This window comes from Hypomesus transpacificus, chromosome 9 (genome assembly GCF_021917145.1).
Source record: "Hypomesus transpacificus isolate Combined female chromosome 9, fHypTra1, whole genome shotgun sequence".
Lineage (NCBI taxonomy): Eukaryota > Metazoa > Chordata > Actinopteri > Osmeriformes > Osmeridae > Hypomesus > Hypomesus transpacificus.
In genome coordinates, this window is record NC_061068.1 from 12,333,123 (window position 1) to 12,355,138 (window position 22,016).

The 22,016-nt window shown below is 47.5% G+C and overlaps 2 protein-coding genes across 4 annotated transcripts; both read left to right on the forward strand.

The window, feature by feature from the left end:
- The first annotated feature begins 134 nt into the window (after window positions 1-134).
- draxina (dorsal inhibitory axon guidance protein a) lies at window positions 135-10,466 on the forward strand. Of its 2 annotated transcripts, none has more exons than XM_047025494.1 (7): window positions 135-242; window positions 5,257-5,767; window positions 6,274-6,473; window positions 8,015-8,135; window positions 8,992-9,084; window positions 9,367-9,456; window positions 9,640-10,466. In XM_047025494.1, exons 2-7 carry the CDS (start codon window positions 5,281-5,283, stop codon window positions 9,750-9,752), a joined length of 1,104 nt encoding a protein of 367 aa, XP_046881450.1. In that variant the 5' UTR covers window positions 135-242; window positions 5,257-5,280; the 3' UTR covers window positions 9,753-10,466. The 2 variants fall into 2 exon arrangements, with proteins under 2 accessions (XP_046881450.1, XP_046881451.1); XM_047025495.1 differs by having other exon boundaries at window positions 5,260-5,767.
- A 2,419-nt stretch (window positions 10,467-12,885) lies between these two features.
- Window positions 12,886-20,973, forward strand: LOC124471663 (angiotensin II receptor-associated protein). Of its 2 annotated transcripts, none has more exons than XM_047026231.1 (5): window positions 12,886-13,074; window positions 13,495-13,529; window positions 13,896-14,004; window positions 14,279-14,489; window positions 16,300-17,075. In XM_047026231.1, exons 1-5 carry the CDS (start codon window positions 13,048-13,050, stop codon window positions 16,371-16,373), a joined length of 456 nt encoding a protein of 151 aa, XP_046882187.1. In that variant the 5' UTR covers window positions 12,886-13,047; the 3' UTR covers window positions 16,374-17,075. The 2 variants fall into 2 exon arrangements, with proteins under 2 accessions (XP_046882187.1, XP_046882186.1); XM_047026230.1 differs by lacking the exon at window positions 16,300-17,075 and adding an exon at window positions 19,039-20,973 and having other exon boundaries at window positions 12,892-13,074.
- The last annotated feature ends 1,043 nt before the right edge of the window (window positions 20,974-22,016 follow it).

Here is a 22,016-nt window from a genome sequence, read left to right on the forward strand (position 1 = left end):
AACTCTGAATGGGACAAACGCTGACATCAGCCACAACGTGGTCGCGCATAGCCTGGTCGCGCGCACTCAGGCTGTGACTCTCCTCATAAACCAGAAACAATCCCAACGATCTACACATCCTGCAGTGAGTGGACTGCACGGACGGAATTTCAGTCCCCCTTTTTTTGCATAATTCTACAGACTTTTATGACTGTCTCGCTTTTGCAATTATAGACAACCTTAACTGTACAGAACAGACGCGGGTAAGATCATTTTATTTTCGTTTTATATTAGTTGATGAAGAATCCTTTGGCCGTCGTTTTACAATAAATATCCATCTCAGTGCTATCGTACGTATTTATTTCGATCCTTAATTTGGTGATCGAATTATTTCCCTACAAAGTACATTCAAAACGTCCACTTTTGTTGCTTTCAAAAAAGTTAAACTAAATTTGTTATGGAATAGGCTGGTTATGGACATACCTGAAATGAGCCCATATCTATCATCTTACATATTTTTTCCTGATGTTTGCATGTCATGTGAATCTTTGTTCAGCACAAAGTACTGTTGAATCTCAGAAAATAGGCAAAATTACATTATTTTAGTAAAGGAAGGGCCATGAGGAAACTGATGTTTGTTTGTGGATGTGTTTTAGTGTACATTTCAGGTAATGTGTCACTGTTAGAGATATCCAATACAAAGTCAAATGAAAGCAGACATGGGGAGATCCTAGCTTCACCTGTACCAAGCATGATGAGAAATTAGTCAGATCAGCTGGATCATGGCAAAAGTGTGTGTGTGTGTGTGGAGGACCTGCCAAAGCTGTAGTCTCTTCATGATCATAATCACTAATGAAAGGCTGGATCTTTCTCTCCACAGGTTACTAAAATGAGTTGTTATTGTTTGTAAGCCAAGGTGTACAATATATGCCGTTCCAAAATATCCGTCTGGAATGCTCATGTTCTATAATCATTTAGACACAGACACGCACGCGCTGGGGTCTCGCTCTGTCCTCTCTCTGTCTCTCTCTCATTCTCACTTCATATCTCTTGTCCTCTGCATCCGACTTCTCTCTTGATTTTTCATTCTCTCTTTTGTGTCTTTTCACTCCTTCCTGTCAGTGGGTCGTGTGTTTCCCGGCTCCTGCTGCTGTTTGTGTCTCAAAGGGAACGTGTTTCTGTGGGTGTCTGGAGGAGGCTCCACTGCTGAGAGAGAGAGAAAATGGGTTTGTTAGTTAGTTTGTGTGTGTGTGTGTGTGTGTGAATGAGTGTGTGTGTGCAAATGTGTGTGTATGCGCGTGCGTGTCCTCCACAGGAAGATAAGGGCCACGTTACACGGTGTCTGTGATGTTGCCGTGCAACGGCGGCGGTGGCAGGGTTTGGCGGCGGCCCACATCTGTGGGAGCCGCAGCTGAATGAGACTCACCACAGCAGCACCCAGTCTGTGGCTCTCAAGGTCCCAGCTCTCAGCCTGACAGATGGACCTTCCTTATGGCTCTTTTTATCACCCTGCCAAAGCACTTTCCAGGGAGCTTCAGCGCAACTAATACACCCCCCCCCCAAGCTTCCAAACCACCTTGTCAATGTGTGAAGCCCCCACCATACACACACACACAAACACACACACCACCCCTCCGGTATTGTTTGTGCGGAGGCCTTTTGGTTGAGGAAGAAAACATTTTCAGTTGTTGAAATCAAGGCTATTGATCCTTGAAGAGATTGCCTCAGTCAGAACAGTTTGGCTTTTTTTCTCTATTTCTTTTTTACAGGTTTCATTGTATCTGGCGAGCAGTCATCCGTCAGTTAATACTGACAGTGATGAACAGGAATCCATTGCATTTTTTACCACATGAAACCGTGTCTGCTAGTCCTCTGTGTTCTTTCCATTGTTCTTTGAACAAAAACGGTGAAGAAGTCAGACATGTTGGTTTGGGGTGTTCTCTTTGGAGCAACAAGGTCACCTGACCTTTTTCCCCCTCACTGACAGTCCCACATTACCAATCACAAATGGAGCACATCACCCACCAGCTACAAGCATCTCACTGAGCAAGTAACCTGATCAAAATGGAAAGAGGGGATAGCCAGGGTTTGAAGCAAATGTCTGTAATATCTTTAAGCGGTCAAGCATCTAACTGGGATTGTGTGGCAAGTTTTTCCAAGTACCCTGACTATCTGGAGAGATAGCTTGATAGAACCAGATGGTTTGTGACCAGCAGCTGAAGATATAGATGTATGTAAACTGCCAGAGCTGGCTTTTGCGGCTCGCTGACTCCTGCCTTGCTAACACCCACACCCTCTTCTACACATTAAACACACACACACACATTATTCTTTGAGTACATGGGTTCCCCAGTGGGCTGTGTGAGTGTGGTGTGTGTCTGTATGAAGCTTGTCCAAGACCTCTCAGTGTGGAGCCTGGCTGATAAGGTGCAGAGCAGAGAGCTCTCAGATCTCATCTCTGGTTAATGGAGCAGACCTCTTGAGCTGGCCCTTGTCCTAGCGCCGTGAGATTGGCTTTAACTTTAGTCCTCGCTGCTTTGCACTTCCCTCCCTCCCTCCCTCTCTCTCTCTCTCTCTCTCTCTCTCTCTCTCTCTCTCTCTCTCTCTCTCTCTCTCTCTCTCTCTCTCTCTCTCTCTCTCTCTCTCTCTCCTCTCTCTCTCTCTCTCTCTCTCTCTCTCTCTCTCTCTCTCTCTCCCTTTCTTTCCCTGTCTCCCCCCCTCTCTTTCTCTACCCCTCACTCTTGTTTTAACCCAGCCAGCAGAAACTCATGTTCTCTGCAGCCCAGTGGGTTTGTCCAAAGAGGACCCCCAGGGTTCAACACGGCCAAAGACTGGGCTAGTGAATGTATCATTGTCCGTGCTCATCGTCTGTGGTTAAAAGTGTTAAAGGTGCACCTGGCTTCATCAAAGCCCCCCCCCCCCCCCCCTCCGCGACAGTGTCCGGGCCCCTCCTTCAGCCACTTCCACTACGGCCCTGGCAGCGGACGTTAGATCCCACCTTGGTCATGCAGGGCTGGATAATACAGGGGTCAGTGGGGGTCGTGTGCTTGGAGGCGGTCTGTGTGTGTGAGGCAGTGCGGGGGAGGGCTTGTGTTCATCATTAGAGGGTACAGGGAGGAAAAGGGCCTCAACACCCCTCTGCACACACACACACTCACATCCTGGGGTGTTCTATTGCCCCCCCCCCTGCACCCTTCCTTCTGGGTCCCCTCAAAGGAGCCACATTTGAAAGCTGCAGGGAGAAGGACACCACTGGTTTTGGATGCTCTACTGGGCTTCTCTACTGGTCGCGGGTACGTTGCTTTGGATACAAGTGTAGGCTAAAGGAACTCACCGAGTCTTTCCATTACTCATCTCCTTCTCACCTCAGGCCTATTCAGACTTGAATGCTCATGGCTTCCTGTAGTGGCTCATTCAGCTTCTGTGGAGGCGTGCGTCGCTTCTCTCTTTCTGTCTCACTCTCTTTTTGTGTGTGGTCGAATTTCCTTTTTCCGATGCCATCTCATCATTGTGCTCAGAGTGTAGCTCGGGTCTACGAGGTGAAATGGGAAGGTGGGAACAAGTTGTATACCGGTGAAGGAAGCCTTCCTGTAGCAGGAGGATTCAAGGGTTTGGATCTCCTCCGTTTCTTTGGGAAGACCCCAGAACCAGACTCTCCTCTCCACAACTGCGTCACTCGATGTGCAGCAATCACGCCTCCAACCTCTTCACACTCTCTGTGTGGGGAGCAGCAGGTACACGCACACACACACATATAGGCACACTCACAGACAATGCGCACAAACACACACACAAGCACACACACAGACACACAAACAAATACACCAAACATACACTCCAGGGTGCCAGGAGATGAAGGTTTCACCGCAGCTAGCCTCCCACCGCTGTTAGCAAACATCACAGCTGGTGAAACTCCCAGAGACAGGCCTCTCTCTCTCTCTCTCTCTCTCTGTCTCTCTCTCTCTCTCTCTCTCTCTCTCTCTCTCTCTCTCTCTCTCTCTCTCACACACATACACACACACACATAGCCCCGACCATCCTGCCAGCCAGTAATCTCCCAGCAGGCCTGCCTGCTATGGTGCTACAAATTTCCCCTGACAGGCCCCCGGTCATGATGGCTTCCCCTCCTCCCCAGCTCCCCCCCTCCCCTCCTCTCTCCCCACCCACTGGCTGCCTGTTTTAGAGAGGCCTGAATCACCCACCTTAGACACCCAGGGTGTGTGTTTGTGTGCGGCTAAAGTTTGTGTGCGTCTCCCCAAAGTGATGAACGTGGCAAGACTGTATCGACCGACACTCCTGCGGATGCGCGGATGCGTGCGTGCGCGCACACCAGCATCAACGGCTCAATACATCTTCTATATTGATTTTCTATAAGGGCAGCGCTGGCTGTCTGTCTTTAACACAAAAGAGGCACCCGTCGCTAGCCAGAGAACAGCATTAGCGTTACGTTGCCACGGTAATTGACTGTTGCAGTCTATCCAAGTGGAGGACAGACCACACCGTATTCTATTACACGCAACCCAAACCATAGCAACGGTATAGAAACAACCTACTTTCAATGAAGATGGTCATAAGGCAGTATATTTCCTCATCCAAGCAGGGTATGCCAGAAGCGTTTATTCCTGTAATGCAGACGTAAGATCTACGTAAAAAGCACCAACCTCCAACTTAGATCTGACTTTGTGAGGCAGGGGGAAGGACGTGACCCAGTTAGAAATCACTGATGGACTGCCTCACGTCTCAGACCAGACTCACGGATCTGTAACCCACAGCAATTAGAGTCTTTCTATGTCTCTTTGTCCTTCTCACGGTTCTCCAGAGTCTCTCTCTTTTCCTGTCTCTCTCAGGACTCCAGTCTCTTTCCAGTCTCTCTCCCGGTCTCTGCCTTGGCTCCCCAGAGTCTCTTTAGAGTCTCTCTCTTTTTCGGTCTCTCTGGTCTCTCCATAGATGGGCAGAGGAGGCTTGAGATGGTAGACTCAATGGCAATATCAAAGCCATTCTCTGTCCCTCACGCGGAGGTCACATGATGCCAGTCCACGTGACTATAGTTCTTCAGAATGAAGACTGTTGGACTGGACTATATGGACTGTTCTCTGGAGAAGAAGACTTGCGGGACAAAAAGCCAACTTTCTCTCATTTCATCTCCATTGTCGGCGTGTTGGTTTTAAAAGTGTATTTCCATATGTTCGTGTATAGCGTAGAATGAATCATTCGGATCATGTATCGAACAAAATGAACACCGTGAAGACCAACATGAAATGTGATTTCTCTGTCCAGCAGGTGGCGCTGTGTTAACAGACGATGGCTCTCTCCTGGTGCCTCCGTCTGACTCTCTTCCTGGTGGCCACCCTGGCCGTGTCACACAGCGCCGAGCCCGGCTCCACACACACCAAGAGGAGGCCCGCCCCGCCCTCACCAGCCAGCGGGAACGCCCTGCAGTACCCCGATCCACCAGTGGTGTACGGCCGGGAACGCGGAGGCCAGGGGGTCCAGGGTGCCCGTGGAGCCCCAGGCGGGCACCTCTCCCGCAGGCCCCTGCAGCCTCTGGGCTGGCCGGAGGAGGATGGGCCAGGCCTGGAAGGGCTGAACCCAGTGAGGCTGGAGATGGGCCCGGGCAAGGAGAGAGAGAGAGGTCGCGCAGGCTTCAGGAACCCCTTGCATGGACGGGAGAATCACCCGCTCGGGGGGATGGGGACACGCAAGGGCCGCGGCCACGGCCAGGGGCACGGGCACCACTTTGAGCCCAGGAGACACGGTGGTCAGAGAGAGAAGGGCAGGCACGGTAAAAGTGAGCTCTCACGGTTGCTTCCGGAAGTGTTGGATGAGAAGACACAGTCCCACCACCCTGTGGGAGTCTCTCTTTACATTCATTCATTCCTTTGTACAAGATAACTGAAAGGATATTTATCTGACCTGTATCTTATCTTATCTTTTTTTAAGATCGATGAGAGAGTTCTTTGGTTGTTCTTTTAGCTGTATCTGTAGTATGTGAGAGACTTAATGTCATCCTTGAATCAATACCAAAATGTTCCCCTCATCTCTGATCCATCAGAGAGCAGCTATGATAACGTCTGCTCCTCCATTCTCCTCCCCCACCCTTGTCTTTGTCCCGCCTCCTCCCTCTCCCTTCTCCCTCCATGCCCCCTCCCCCCTCTCTCTCTCCTCCTTCGCCTTCCTCCCTCCCACTATCTCTCTTCCTCCCCCCTTCTTTCCTCCCTTTCTCACTCCATTCCACCCTCCCTCTCACTATCTCCCTCCCTTCTCCCCCTTTCCCAACCCCCCCCCCCTCTCCAGGCTTCTTCCCGGAGCCAGAGCTGAGGGCCAGCGATCTGTCTAAGGAAGGCCTCTCCATCGCTTCCCTCTCCCACAGCCTGACCCCACCCCCTGAACCCCCCTCCCCCATTGCCGCCGGCTACGGCTCGGGCTTCTCCATGGTTACCACGGTGACGAACGAGCATCCCCCAACGCTGCCGCCAGCGTCCACCAAGCCCCAGGTGCGCCCCAGCAGACAGCAGGCCTTGTTTGGGACAGCGTCTGGTCGGCCTCAGGGTTTCCAGGCCAGGGAGAGACTAGGTGCTGGCCAGGGAGAGACTCCCTGCTGGGGGGAGACAAGGCCACAAGCACCTTGGTGCTTTCACATCCTTACTAGCGCTGAACCAATTACACGCGTTTCTGCTGAGGGGAGGAGGGGAATGTGGTTGTGATTAGCTGGTAGTTGACAGTTTTTTTTTTGATGTTACTATAGATGTGCCAGTGTTGTCACATGAAATAATTGCATATTTCTCAAAGGGTTTATTTTAATTGTTGTGTTTTGAAAAGAACACCCTCTTTTGCTCTCTTTGTTATCAGGTTTTATTGGGAAATATATTGGGTTTCGAATACATTTCCCAGAGTACCATCTGTGTTGTAGGCAGTGGACTTTATGAGTTGTAAATGTGTGTGTGAGAGTGGAGCGAGGTGTCGCTTACCCTTCCTCCTCTCAGCCATCTGTCCTTCACGTTCTCCCAGCATGCTGCTGTCAACACAATGCTCTCACACACATCCCTCCTTTATCCCCCTCCCTGCCTACACACACATCGGCAGACAGTCACACTCCACACACAAATACACACAAATACAATAAATACTCACTCGAAGACACACCCGTGACACAAATACACGCGCACACACACAAAGTAGACAGTACAAAACAACACTTTAATTGGACGGCGCCTGTGTTAAAATCCTGATCAAGTCTGGTTCTGTGGAGGTCCTGGCCTCTGTCTGTGCTCTCCCAGACCCTCAGTGTAATAAGAGCTTCTTAAGCTACGCCTCGCTTTACAACCTTGACCGACCGTTTGAAGTGTGTGGACCCGCCACATTTCGACTGCTTGGTATGCTGTTAACAAGCATGGCTAAGAGAACCCTAGAGGCCGAATGTGTCTTTATACAAGCTGTCAGAGTGGACTGGCCTTGCATTGGGGCTGCTCTGGCTGGCACAGGCACAGGCTCAATGACACAGGAGGGATGTTGAGAGTGTTCTTAATTAAAGTTCGATCGGCGCTGATGGTTGAATAACCAGCCAAGCACCGAGCTCTAGTGCAATTAATCTAATTGATGTCTCTCCATGTTAGTGTAGGAGGTCAGGAAGCTGGAGGGGATCATTAGGTGTGAGGAGGCCGAGCGTAGAGCCTTGTTGTGATGGATGATTTCCACAGCGCCGGTCTCGGAGTTTGCTTGAGAGGGCGCTCATTGCCTGGGTCACCTGACCCCAGGTGTCTCTGTGATTGGTCAGTAAGCAGGACAGTAAGCAGGACAGAATGGGAGGGATAGTTTCTGGGATAATCAAGTCATTTAGCATGAGCTCGGGTGAACCTACTGTGTTCAGACATGACTTGAACATACTTCTAGTCTTCTCGGGGTAACAGAGGTGGTTTGGTGATGAAGTTCACCAGGGCACCCCGTGTAATGGACTCCAAGGCGTCGTCTTCGTCGGGTGTGGGATGTGTGATGGTGACTGGGTGTAAATGGTGACTTACTGTTTTGTGGTTTGCAGAGGCCAGGTCGGGGGAGAGGCAAGGAAGAGGTGATGCCCACCCTTGACATGACGCTGTTTGACTGGACAGACTACGAAGACATGAAGCCTGTGGATGCCTGGCCTGCCTCCAGGAAGAAAGGTCAGGCAAACAACCAGCCATACATCCAGTCAGACCAGAAAGCCATCCAACCAGCAATCCATCCAGTCAGTCAGTTAGAATAGCCAGTCAGTCAGCCAGCCAGCCAGCCATCTATCCAGCAAGCCAGCCAGCCAGCCATCTAGCCGGCTACCAAGTCAGCCATCCAGTCAGTCAGCCAGCTAGCCATGCAGCCAGCCAACCAGTCAGTCAGTCACTACCAGTGCCTTATCCTACCCTGGTGCCAGGCCACTGGAGATGCAGAGATTCATTCATGATGATTTCACACGTTCCTAAATGTGTGATATTCCCCCTTCAACACTTTGAACATGCTGTTGTTACACCGAGAGACACACCTGCCTGTATTTAACGTGTACATATTGCACCCTCCATCTGTGCTGCGTGATAGTGTTGTGGTGTTAGTGATGGGAGGTGATAGTGTTGTGGTGTCAGTGATGGGAGGTGATAGTGTTGTGGTGTCAGTGATGGGAGGTGATAGTGTTGTGGTGTCAGTGATGGGAGGTGATAGTGTTGTGGTATCGGTGATGGGAGGGTGATAGTGTTGTGGTATCGGTGATGGGAGGTGATAATGTTGTGGTATCAGTGATGGGAGGTGATAGTGTTGTGGTGTCAGTGATGGGAGGTGATAGTGTTGTGTTATCAGTGATGGGAGGGTGATAGTGTTGTGTTATCAGTGATGGGAGGGTGATAGTGTTGTGGTATCGGTGATGGGAGGGTGATAGTGTTGTGGTATCGGTGATGGGAGGGTGATAGTGTTGTGGTATCGGTGATGGGAGGTGATAGTGTTGTGGTATTGGTGATGGGAGGGTGATAGTCTGGCATTTGGTTGTTTTCACAGACAAGCGTCGCAGTAAGAACCTGAGCAGTGGCAACATGACGGTGGACACCGACGCCATCGAGCCATGTGATCACCACCTAGACTGTCTCCCGGGTGAGTCAGCAGTTCCCATGACCCCTGACCCTTTACCCATAACCCCTTACTGGTTACCTTTGACCCATGACCACAGTTCCCCTATCACCTCCCCCCTGACCCATGGTCATATACTGATCATCCTCCTGAAGGCACTGATAACAACAATAGCAACATTGCAGTACAGTTGTGATATTGGCCTGCACATTGAGTTCCAGGATAACCCTATGGACCTACTGGTCAGTGTGTGTTACGGTTTGAAGCTGCTCATGTTGCCAGGCGACCTCTCTCTATGACCCACAGGCTCCTGCTGTGACCTCAGACAGCACGAGTGCAAGCCTCACAACCGAGGCCTCAACAACAAGTGTTACGACGACTGCATGTGTGAGGAGGGTGAGTATCAGGCATTTGGCCGGAGTCAACGTGCACATGTCATACACCCTTTTTTTTTTCACGTTAACTTTCACGTTAACCGTTGGCAAGAGGGGGCTTCGTCCTCCAGCCACCTCGCTGTGTTGTCACGAGGAACCGCCCAACACGCTCTGTGGAGCTTACCGCTTCTCCGTCTGGTTCCAGGGTTCCGTTGCTACGCTAAGTTCCATCGTAAGCGCCGCGTGACAAGGAGGAGGGGGCGCTGCGTGGTGCCAGAGTCTGCCAACAGCGACCTGGGCGCCTTCATCACCGTGTGAGGAGGAGGAAGAGGAGGAGGAGGAATTGGAGGGAGGAGGAGCAGCAGGAGGAAGAGGAGAAGAAACAAGAGGAAGACCAGGATTGGGAGGGAGAAGAGGAGGAGACAAAAACGACGTATGAGGAGGAGGAAGGAGATGAAGAAGACGAGGAAGCAGCGACCACGCGACGGAAAGAACAGACAGATCGCAGACGAGACACAGACCTGGCTCGAAACACATTTGAAGTCCTCTCCAATACTGTCCCTCATCTGGGCTACTGTGAGCAATGGATCCCAACCAAGAGTCAAAATGTACGTACTGCCCCATCAGGTTCGACTCAAGTGACTTCTCATTGTATTGGAGGTCACTTCAAATTCTTTTGGAGCCAACTGTCAGACACTGCTAGACCAACACATCTGGTCTCCAACACCACCCAGCCCAATAGAGCCGTGTCCAACTCTACCCAAACAACTTCTTCACTTTGCAGTGTCTGTTCATTGTCCTGCGCTGTACTAATAGAATGAATGTGTTTCTGATAACTGAAAACGATTCCCAATGGCTTTTCTACCAATAGTGTCCCACTACTTACTAGAGGTAGCTTCATAAGTAAGATAAGCAAGGTGTTTGTTTGCGTTTTTCTTTTTATATGTCTTAATATATGTTTTATTTATACTATACCTGAAAAGGATTCTGGGTCTATGAGTATATTGTGTTTTTCAACTTCATTGTTTCGTGATTAAACACTTGTACAATGATGGCCAATGGTTGGGTCGTTTTTGAGTGTTGTTGCTGTGTTCTGCTCTTGTTTATATGCCAACCCTACCATCCCATAATACTAGATCCACAAGGTACAGAGCATGCGTGAATGAAAGACGACTGAGAACAGATGAGTGAAGAAGAGTGAATGAGGACTCGTGAAAAAGAACATGTTTTTGGAATGGAACCTTGCTGTGACTCAGCCACCGGGCCAGAGGAGATCTGAGACATGGACACGTTCCAAACCCAGTAGGTCCCTCAGCGCACGGGTCTTCTGAAGAAGAGTCTCTCTGCCTCCACAGCTGAGTTGACCTTGACAGTTGAGTGTAAGTCTCTTTCCTCCATTAATTATTCTCTCTTTCTCTCTTTCTCTTTTCTCTCTCTCTCTCTCTCTCTCTCTCTCTCTCTCTCTCTCTCTCTCTCTCTCTCTTTCTCTCTTTATCTCTATCTCCATTTCTCTTTCTGATTCAATGTCGCAGAAATAAATAGGAATAGTTTCAACAACCTTGCGAATGCAGTGAAATCCGTGTAGGGTGAGAACTCAATGCCCTCCACAATCCTATTTCTATCAATATTTTATCAGTACAGATAGGTCAGTACTTTATCAGTACTCTATCTTTTTAATCTATCTGTTCCTGCAAATGATCAGCACACTAGAGTCAGGTCGCTTCGTCATGAATCACTGGTCATGGACTAAATGCAGTAGTGATGTATTTTTTATAATATCCTCTGTAAGTAAGAGAGAGAGAGAGAGAGAGAGAGAGAATGTGTGTGTGTGTCGCTGATCACCCTTTGAAAAGTTGGCCAGCAGCCAGCTGTATGATGGATCACACAAAGCCAGTCCTAAGCAGGATACATAGGAACAGGACAACATCACTTCACCAAGGTACCTGCCCAGCCTCTCAAACAGCCTGGGAACCCCAACATTGGAGAGCAGGGAACGACAACCCTGTTGTTCAGTAAGGAGTGTGGGTGTGGGTTTGTGTATACTTGTGTCTGTGGGTGTGTGCTCAACAGCAGTGCACCATGCAGAGTGTTTTGTTGTTTGTGTGATGTACAGAAAGTGTGTCTGTGTGTGTGTGCACTGTTACCTGTGTGTTGTTGTATGTATGTGTGTGTGGTTGCAGGTGGGCTACAGCAAAGCAGTGTGTGCGTGTGTGATCTGTCAATCACTCATGGGGCCAACACTGGTTATTTGACCAAGTCATTGGTCTTTACAACTACATTGGCTTCCCCCTGTGATGGATTTCCCTCCCATGTGACCAGAAAAGTACACCACTGAATGACGTAATGCATCCATCAGCCCCTCCCCCATCCCGAGGAGGGAATGATGGATGGCTGTATTACTTCATTGGTGGTGCACTGCCCTCCCTCTTATTTCCCCATACTCACTGATCAATCAAGGATGACGATTATACAGAGAGAAACAAAGACTGACAAAGCTAGAGATAGACTTGCTTAACACCCTTTGCGAGATGCTAACCATATATCAGTGGCGACTCTTGACAAAATACCCACTCTCATTAGCACTGTGAGGTGTGATGTCCAAGGCAGCTCCTGTCACAGAGGTCAAAGTTCACCGTGAGGTCAACGTTACCACCTGCTGTGTGAGCCAGGGGGCCATCTGCCCTTGTCAGACGGGTTTGTACACAGCTGGCGAAGACAGATCACAGAAACAAAAGAGTCGGTGGGGGCTCGGTGTCTACATCACCGGCAGTTAGCTGCCTCTACATCATATGTCAAGTCGGAGTATTGTCGCGTTTGAAATTGAGATTTTTTGCACAATATGTAACGGGAATACGTCAGCTTGTAAAGTGAGAATTCTAGCCTAAATCCCAACACCGCCATACGGCAGACAACTGATTGTAATAGGATGTCTTCCTGGCTTTCACAATAAACATTTAGGAAGTATTTGTGGACACCCCACAATCATCTTGAGTGTTTCATCATAATTATCCTTTCTCAGTTATTGTGAAACATTTGGCGCTTTTTTAATGCGGTCCATCAACTGTCGCTTTTTTCTTAAATCACATAAAGGCCGAGTAGCCTAACAGAATACAATATTTTCTTTTTTTCAAGGGAAACACACTGACTACATGAACCTCAAATAGAACAAATATATTTCATAATGTATTTTATCATGTGTAAATAAAACCTCTTTTTAACAGAATTAATATTGATCGGGGATTTAAAGCGCATCTGACTGTGTAGACCTTCCTTGGCTCGCTTCATGTTGAAGAAACCGTAACATTCCAAATCGTCCACGGTGAAGCGACTATGGAAATTGAAACAGCGACAAGCACAACTGGGACTCGAGTTAGGAATGCTCATGCTCCATGTCATGCTTTCATGTGGGTTTCCTGAAACATAAAATGAGAGAGGGGGGGTGGTGGGCATCATCACGTGGAGGCGGTCAGGCTGTTGTCACATGGGTTGTGTTTTCTGTCCGATTAGAGGGAGGGGTTGAAACTTAATAGAGAAGTTGGAAAGTTATGTACGTTGTCTTCCGTAACTTGGATAACTGAAGAGGACTGAAATTAATCTTCGTTGGTCTGAAACCATGGAGATTCCTGCCATAAATCTTAAGGTAAACTTTTCTTATTTGACATCACAGTAAAGTAACAGAGGAGTTGCTCAAGTTTAGGCTGATTAGTTTATGATGCTTTTACTGTTACTGTAACTGACGCGTTGATTGTAGTTAAATTGTAATGTTACAGTATAGCTACTGTATGTACAAAAACGCATTGTCATACTATAAAGATGTTAAGTAACAAGTGTCAAATTCAATTTATATCCGATGACTTGCAAACCACAATACACATGACACACAGAGAACCATCATAATCAAATACTAATTATCAATAGATATTATTCCAAAGTGATATTTTCGGATATTTAGGTCACTTTGATTCCGCTAGGGGGGTGACGCACATTCTATCTCACGGGGCATGCAAAGTATGGAGCGGGTGAGGACGTTGGGTGACGTTTTCTGTCTCTCTTTTCTCAGGCCATAGTACTGGTGCATTGGATCCTGACAATCTGGTGAGTAAAGAAGGGGTGACTCAACCCAGGGCTTTTCACACACCTGAGGAATGTCTCTTGTAGTCCTCTCCAGTTGTGAAGAGCTGTCAGCAGAGCAGGAGTTTGTTTCATTTGTAGTTGAGACGTTTAAAAAAACAAAAACAGAAAGTGAACCCACCTATAGGCTACAACCACTTGGAAAACTCAGTGAAGAAAAAAAGAACTCAGTGAAGATAATTTTGCACCACGGTTGAATACTTTGTTAAAATAAACACTTTTTGGGTCTGTGTCTGTATGTGTAACTGTGTATGTGTGTGTGTGTTGATGGAAATGTGTGTGTTGCTGGATATGTGTGTGTTGATGGATACGTGTGTGTGTGTTCTTCAGGGGCTGTATGGCGTGGCTGCCCCCCTCTTATGCTTGGGGTAACTTCAGTGTTCTGGCTGTTGGGGTGTGGGCCATAGCCCAGCGGGACTCCATCGATGCTGTGCTCATGGTGAGTTCTCTCCTCAATACCGGCTGTCCATCCACTGGTGTACTAGCCTAGCATGACTCTTGAAGGGACAGCCTGAAGATTTAGATTACAAAGAGGAACCATGATTGTCTTTTTTTTTTGTAATTAGAGGAACGTCACAGTTTCTGCATTCCACTTCAGCTTAACCCTTTTAGGAAATACGGCTTCATGCATAGCCTCAAGAGACAGGATGTTTAGAACCACCAGCAGGGCTAGGTATGGTCTGTCATCCCCCTCTTGGCCTGTCGTCCTCCAGTTCCTCATCGGGATGACAGCAACATTGCTGACGGACATCGTCCACTTTGGGATCTACTACCAGCTGACTGAGGGCCTGTCGGACAGGAACCGGGACACGTTCCGCTTCAGTGCCGGCATGGCCATCCTCAGCCTGCTGCTGAAGCCTGTCTCCTGCTTCTTCGTCTACCAGATGTACCGGGAGCGCGGCGGAGACTACAACGTCAACTTTGGTGAGTAGTGCAGGCTGGGAGCCGGGAGGAGGTGGTGGTGGCACGGGATTCACAATGTCTGACACAGTTTTTTTAATATTTCACACCTTGATTGTCATGTGTTTATTTGGCAGGCGTTTTGATCCAAAGTTACAGGGGGGAGATTCGAACATGCAACCTCTTAAACTGCAGTTAAATGCTTGACCACTATACACATACCTGTACTAAACATATGTAGATTACCAGATAGTGGGGACCGATGTTCTCTAGTAGGGTCCATCCCATCTACCATGACCAAAGCTGACTACATGGTGTCACTATGAGATGCATGAGCTATTGAAACATGCCACTGTGGTGACCTTCCAGGGAGAGATTGTTCTCTCTGTGATCCAGAATGTTGGTTTATGCAGTCTGTACCTGCTATGATGTGACTGTGGAATGTTGGCAGGATGCCTGGCTCTGTGTGTGTCTGTGTGTGAGTGTGTGTGAGTGTGTGTGTGTGTGCGTGCGTGTGAGTGTGTGTGTGTGTGTGTAAAACCATGATCAGATCAAACCACACAAGCTAATAGAGTTACAGTGAGTCACAAGACCAATGCGCCTGATACAGTCGAGTTACCAACTAGAGATAACCAGGCAGAACTTCATATTCTGCACATCAATCAACTTGGACGGGGATATTTAGTTTAGAACGTGTGGGAAGCTGTCTATCTATGTAGAGACTCAGATACCACCTGTAGCTCTGTAGAGACTCAGTCAGTGTATTCTTTAATTGGCAGATGGGAATCAAGTGTGTGATACTGAGATGAGCACTATGGTGTGGCCTTATTCATACCTCAGGTATATCTCTAAACTCCATGTTGGTTGTAGAACAAGGCTTACTGTCTTGACACCATCCTGTGGTACAAGACACAAGGATACCACACTTCAGTTCTTTGATAACCTGTCCATTTCTTTGTATAAACCTTCATCCACTTGAGTCTATGTCTAAGTCATCAGAGCCACAAAGGGGTGTTTTGGCACATGCTAGTGTTTGGTAAAGTCGTTTGTTAAGTTGGAACAAGAAATCGAGGAACCCTATGTGGCTCATTCCTCCTCATGTTTGAGATGATGTGAGTGAGAGAGAGCAGGGCTCCCGTAGGTATGCCACCGGAGGCAAAGTTGTTGATGAGGGTTTTGTGTGTGTGAGGCTTGGTTTTGTAATGGCTGTCTGATTGCAAGCCACTGGGAGGTCCTCTGAAGTCGGCATGGCGCCCTGCTGTTGTACATACACACAAACAAACACACTCACACACACACAAAATGTAGAAAACACGCACGCACTGTTGGTAGAGAATTAACAGGCGTCAAAAGTGTTTTCGTTTTGCTTGGTGGTTCATGAACTTGAGTGTTCAAGTCTGACATGCAGTAAATGAAGTGGGAAGAATTCTAACCATGCAATGCATCTCCTGCCAGTTTGCTTTAGGGCACATGCTACATGATCAGCGTTCATTTTAAACTACATTGCATCGTCACTAAACATTCAATTGGCTGGAACATCATTCTTAGAATAATTTGATTTAGTGTGTACTGCAGTTTCAAAATGTCACTATTCTCACCTTTTCACCAGCCTTTCCTGTCTTCCAAACTGTGAATGTGATAAGTCCCTGACCTGTGATTACTGTCTAAACCGTTTTTTGTGTATGTGCATAGTCATCTTCGTTCTGTGTTGTCTCTTATGGAGTTTGTCTTTATTTGCCTGTCATGTCCTGTCTTGTCGTCTCCTCCCCTGCCCACTCTTCTTTTCTCCCCTCCTATCCTCCCCTCTCCTCTCCCCCCTCTCCTGTCCTCCCAGATCTAGAGACCTCCGTGGATAGTCGGTGCACCTCAGACAGTACTGACAGTGCTTTTATCGGCCGGCGCTACTGAGAAATCCTCAGCTCTTCATCTTTCTCTCCTCCAATCATCCTCTCATCCCCTCCTCCTGCCACCCCCTTTCCCCAACCATCCCTCCCCCCCCCACACACACGCAGGATGTTAAAGGGAACCGAAATGTACCTTGCAATTAAGTCGTCGTTGTGTATTCATGTCTGTTGTGTCGTGTTGTGTCTGCTTCTTTCACCAATCTTCATGGGACTCAAGTGTGTGTCTCCAGTCCCGTTCTCACGTCCTCGTCTCCTCTCTTCTTCTCTTCCCCTGTCGATGTTTGTCATCCCTCATCTGCTCCTCCACACTCTTATCCTCCTGCTGCCAAGCACACCACGCCAACACAAGTGTCTGAGCGGCACTGTCTCCGTGTTTTTGATGATGGTTTATGATTATCTGTGCGTGTGTTTATGTGTGTGTTTATATGTGTGTTCATGTGTGTGTTTCTGTGTGTGTTGCCTGCTCTACTCCTCTCCAGACACCTCATTAGTGTGTCTTAGTCTCAAGTTGTTTTTTCTCGTCCACTTTTCTGAACCATAGGTGGACTGCTTCTCTGGTAAATCATGTTGTTGGACACATACTGTAGCCAATACTGTTGTGCATATTGACTGCATAGGATCACAAAGGTTATGCCCTAGGTTACAACTGTACAGTATGATGACTTAACTGTGTACTCTAATATACAGTGGACATGTTTAAGAATAATTTATTTATAGCATTTTTTTAAAGTTATATTTTTAATAAATATCATTCAAAGGGCTTGAAATGCAGTGTTTGTGTTCACTTGCTTGTGATGAAAACACATTATGACCAAGAGGGTTTTCTGTTAGTCCGAGGAGGAACCCTGAAGATCTCAGTCTGGTGTGTGCTCACAGTCTGTATTTACCGTTTACTACAGTCATATAACGTTTTTTTTACTGACAACAACCACCGTCATGTGTTGTGTTGTACTAACATTAACTACAGTAATGTTATGTGTTTTACTAACATCAACCACCATAATGTGTTGTGTTATACATCACCTGAGTTTACTACTGTCCTCATTATGGGAATGTGGAACCAGTTGGTAGCATAGACAGGGTAAGCAGGGTAAGACAGGGTGAGCAAGATACCGGAGTAAGATCCTCAGTATTCTGGCCATGCACAGGACTGGGATGGGGAGAAGCTGCTTGGTATTCTCTAGCACTGTCCCAAGGTCCTCTATAGCCTGCCCAGTGGGCTTACAGCATGCCAGTGAAATATGGCTTCCATAACATTGTTTTCTATACTCATAACTTTTGTGTGAGTTGTTGAATGAGGTGATTTATCCACGAGCTTCCAGCCCAAGCTCAAACAGGCTTTGACAGACTCCACACAAAGACACGCTTTTCCATAGACAGCCTGGGAGTCTCCTCCACAGGCAGGCAGGCAGACAGACAGACAGACAGACAGGCAGGCAGGCAGGCAGGCAGGCAGGCAGGCAGGCAGGCAGGCAGGCAGGCAGGCAGGCAGGCAGGCAGGCAGGCAGGCAGGCAGGCAGGCAGGCAGGCAGGCAGGCAGGCAGGCAGGCAGGCAGGCAGGCAGGCAGGCAGGCAGGCAGGCAGGCAGGCAGGCAGGCAGGCAGGCAGGCAGGCAGGCAGGCAGGCAGGCAGGCAGGCAGGCAGGCAGGCAGGCAGGCAGGCAGGCAGGCAGGCAGGCAGGCAGGCAGGCAGGCAGGCAGGCAGGCAGGCAGGCAGGCAGGCAGGCAGGCAGGCAGGCAGGCAGGCAGGCAGGCAGGCAGGCAGGCAGGCAGGCAGGCAGGCAGGCAGGCAGGCAGGCAGGCAGGCAGGCAGGCAGGCAGGCAGGCAGGCAGGCAGGCAGGCAGGCAGGCAGGCAGGCAGGCAGGCAGGCAGGCAGGCACTCTCCTCCACAGACAGACAGACAGGCAGAGAGACACACACACACAGAGACTGTCCTCTGCAGACAGACAGATACACAGACTTTTCTCCACAGACAGACTCCTCCTTTCCACAGACAGACAAAACGAGTCTTAACAGGTCCTGTCTCCAGTGAGTAGATGCGAGGGCAGAAAAGACACACACAGATCTGTTCTTTTACAGCAGCTTTTTGGTGCTTGATTATCTGCTGCACTTACTACAGCATTTGCACTTCCGTACTTCGGTTTGGATAAAAGCGTCGGCTAAATCAATAAATGTGAAAGTGGTCTGTGCATTGTTGCTCAGTCTACACAAACACTGATCACTGGCTCATCCGTTCCTGGTAACGTAGGATGAATACTGATATTTGCTTTGTGAAGAAACACAAGGCAGATTTTGAGGCTGATCCATAAAAGATGTCTTTATGCTACATGGTGGTAAACATTATCATTATCTGTTTTTTTCTTCAGTTTTTCAGTTCATTCATTCAAATAAAACCGATTAAAAAGAAAAGTTTTGGTTGATACAAAACCACCACAATGAGAGCAATTTGAAGGTACAGATTGTCATTTTTATGAGACCAGCCTGAAGGAGTTTGTTCTCTACAAAACAGTGTTTGAGTTAACTTTGTAATTCAGCAACTGTTGTTGTCAATGTCAGCTTGCCTTTCATACTTGTCCAAGGCTGTTGAGCCCATGTGTGCTGTTCTTCTTCCGTAGCATATGTCAGTCTTCTACTCAGCATTGAGACTGCTGTTGTGTGTTTGTGTCCAGGTTTCCCCAGCATGTCCCGGAACAGAGAGGCCTACCAGTCCATCGACCAGCAGGACCAGTCCTCCAGCCCCGCTAACCCCTTCAACCAGGCCCAGGACAGCAAACCAAGCGGGGTCCGCACCTACTGAGGCCTGCTGAGGAGCCACCCTGGCCCTCCCGGCCATTGCACGCTTGGTGTCATCGTTGTCATTGTTTGTCAACAATGTTTTGATCTGTTGAGCTGTATGAGTTTTATTGTCCTGATATGAGCAGAATCTTTGATTAGAATGACCATGTTTTTTAATTTTGTATTACATCTATGTCATTTTGGTGGGATTTCATGAACCGTCTTTTATTATTGTCCCTGTGTGTGTTCTATGAGTTGCTACATAGACGCTATATCTACATCAAGTCAAATTGTATTTATATTGCCCTTGTTACAAGCAATGTCACAGAGGACTTCACATATGCCCATACCAACCAAGTGATGTAGAAAGGGGCAGGCGTAGGCTGCTACATCACCTTGATACAGCACGTCCTCAAACACCTTCCAAGCTTAACACCTACTGCTTGATGGTTTGGTGGTAGTCACACTAGGAAACATTTGTTGCGTACTGTAAGAATGTCCTGACAACTTCTGCCTCAAATTGAGTTGTTTGAATGTCTTAGGCAGCATTATTTATTGAATTTGATTGAACACATTTAACAAGTGAACTTATTTGTGCTTTTTCATCTGTGTCTAACCTCCAAATTGCACTGTCTCTTTCAACCCACATATTGAACCCACTTCATCATTCCAGTCTGACTCCAAAACTTGAGGAACTGCTGTTCCCATCAACTACGCTATCAAATCTGGTAGAAAAGATACATTATATGAAAAAATCTTTTTGAGGTACTTTAAGTTGGTGTTTGAATTGTACTGCTAAAAGGCTTTTCGGTACTCTTGAGGGATAGTGAATGTGAATGTATACAAAAGGCCCATGGTCAGTGACAGGAGCAGTGATTTGTAGTCAGCAGTGGGTTTTAGGTAGTGCTTAATCACTTGCTTGTGACATCGTTGTGTAAGGAGGCCTTCTGACAGTGACATGCCTTTGTGTTCGTCCAAGTTCTCCTAAGTTCTCGTTTTACATACAGCTGATCACTCCCTTATTGCAGCCGTACGGTCCATGGCGTCACTTGCCCTGTTCTTGCTAAACAAATGATTAACCCTTGAGTCTACTGCCTGTTTCATGTGATGTTTCAAGTATTGGCTTTCTCCTTCTTTACGTCTTTTCAACAACACTAAACTTCAACATACCTCTGCATCAGCTGTTGTGGTCATCTTAATGAAACAACACAACTTATTCATCTTGTTGACTAAAGATGAAATATTTTTTTATTCACACGTTTTTTGTTCACACTTTAACGTTTATCTGGTATCTTTAGATGGTAGTGTAGTGGTGTCTGATGAAATATGTACACAATCAAATAGTAAATCATGCTAAATGATATAGCGGTGGTTCAGAAGGTGTGTGGCCATGAATGAAGGTGTGGATATTTCCTTTGTGCCTCATTTAACTCTCAACTGCATCCCTGGATGTGACTGTGTCTTTTACAAACTTTTCATACACCTGCCATTAACAGTTTCTGTGTTTGGAGAATCTTTCGACTGAATTGTGAGTGCTTCCAGACAGGACAGAGTGTTCCTGTAGGAGATGTTGTATATGTCGCTCTCCTTTTTTGTCTGTGGCGATGTGGCGATTTTTTATTTGTGTCTCAAATGCTTTTTTATTTGTATTAGGGTCTCACTGATTTGTTCGGAACTCTATGTCTCTGTGTCAGTAGTTTACCAGATGGTTCCGTGCCCCCGGATGTAAACACACTTCCATTTCCAGGTTCTACATTTGGACTGTGAGGTATTTAAAAAGCACAATAAGGTTATGATTAAAAAAGCACCAACAATGTTGTCTCCTGTCTGTGTCTCCAGATTGGAATGTATTATGTGGATTTTGCCGTAGAGGAGTGTCAGTTGATTTCATGATAAAGGGTTTAAATGAGCCACACTTTTACAACCAGTTCACTGTATCATTATGTATGCTACTTAGTTAGTATCCTGCCTTACTCTTCTCTACATACCTGTCTTCTCGATATTTCTATTAACCTTGAACCAGTCTTGCTTCGACCTCAGTCTCGCTATCTCTCTTTCTCACTCTCTCTCCCGCGCTCTCTCTCCCTCGCTCTCTCCCTCGCTCTCTCCCTCGCTCTCTTTCTCGTCTTGTTTATCAGTTCAGAGCAGACAAAGCCACTCATCATCCTGTCCTCCCTGACATCCTCCCTTCAAGCACTTCTCTAAACATTCCCGGATCGTCGTTTTTCCTAGCTTGCTATCCAGCATGTCTTAGCTCTGGGGTAGGTCACTTACGTACACTTAATCCTGAAAAGGAACCTTACATCTAGTACATAAGATGAAAGGTTGGTACAAAAAGTGGTTTTCCAGAGTGGACAGATAATGTTTGAATCAACTGAATAGTAATGCTGTTAATATGAATGTTGTAAAGTGTGAACGGCCTTGTTTCACACTGAAAACATAATGAGGCAAGTGATAATTCATGGCAATTTCCCCACCCAGTTTCACACTAAAAACAGCGCCTCAATCCACCGTGCCGAGGCACATTCGCTTTAGCAAACTCAGGAAACCCTAAACCCCAGGGCTGGGTGCTTCTGTGATGAGTGTGAGATACACCGCTGTGTTAGTTCTACTTAAACTGCCTCTATCTCCTCAGGTGGGCTCTGCAGTGGAGACAGGTTCTGGTGGCGAGAAGACCAGCGATAAAAACCTTTGTTTTGATTTCTTCTATTCATGCATGGAAGCACTTTGCTATCTCTTTGACCCACATGAATCACAAACAGCTTTTTCTTCTCTTACCTCCTTCTTCCTTTTTCTCACACAATTGCTTTCCATATTTCTTTCCCTCTTCCTCTTGTGAGAGCATCTGGGTGAGGTCTTAATTAAGGACGAA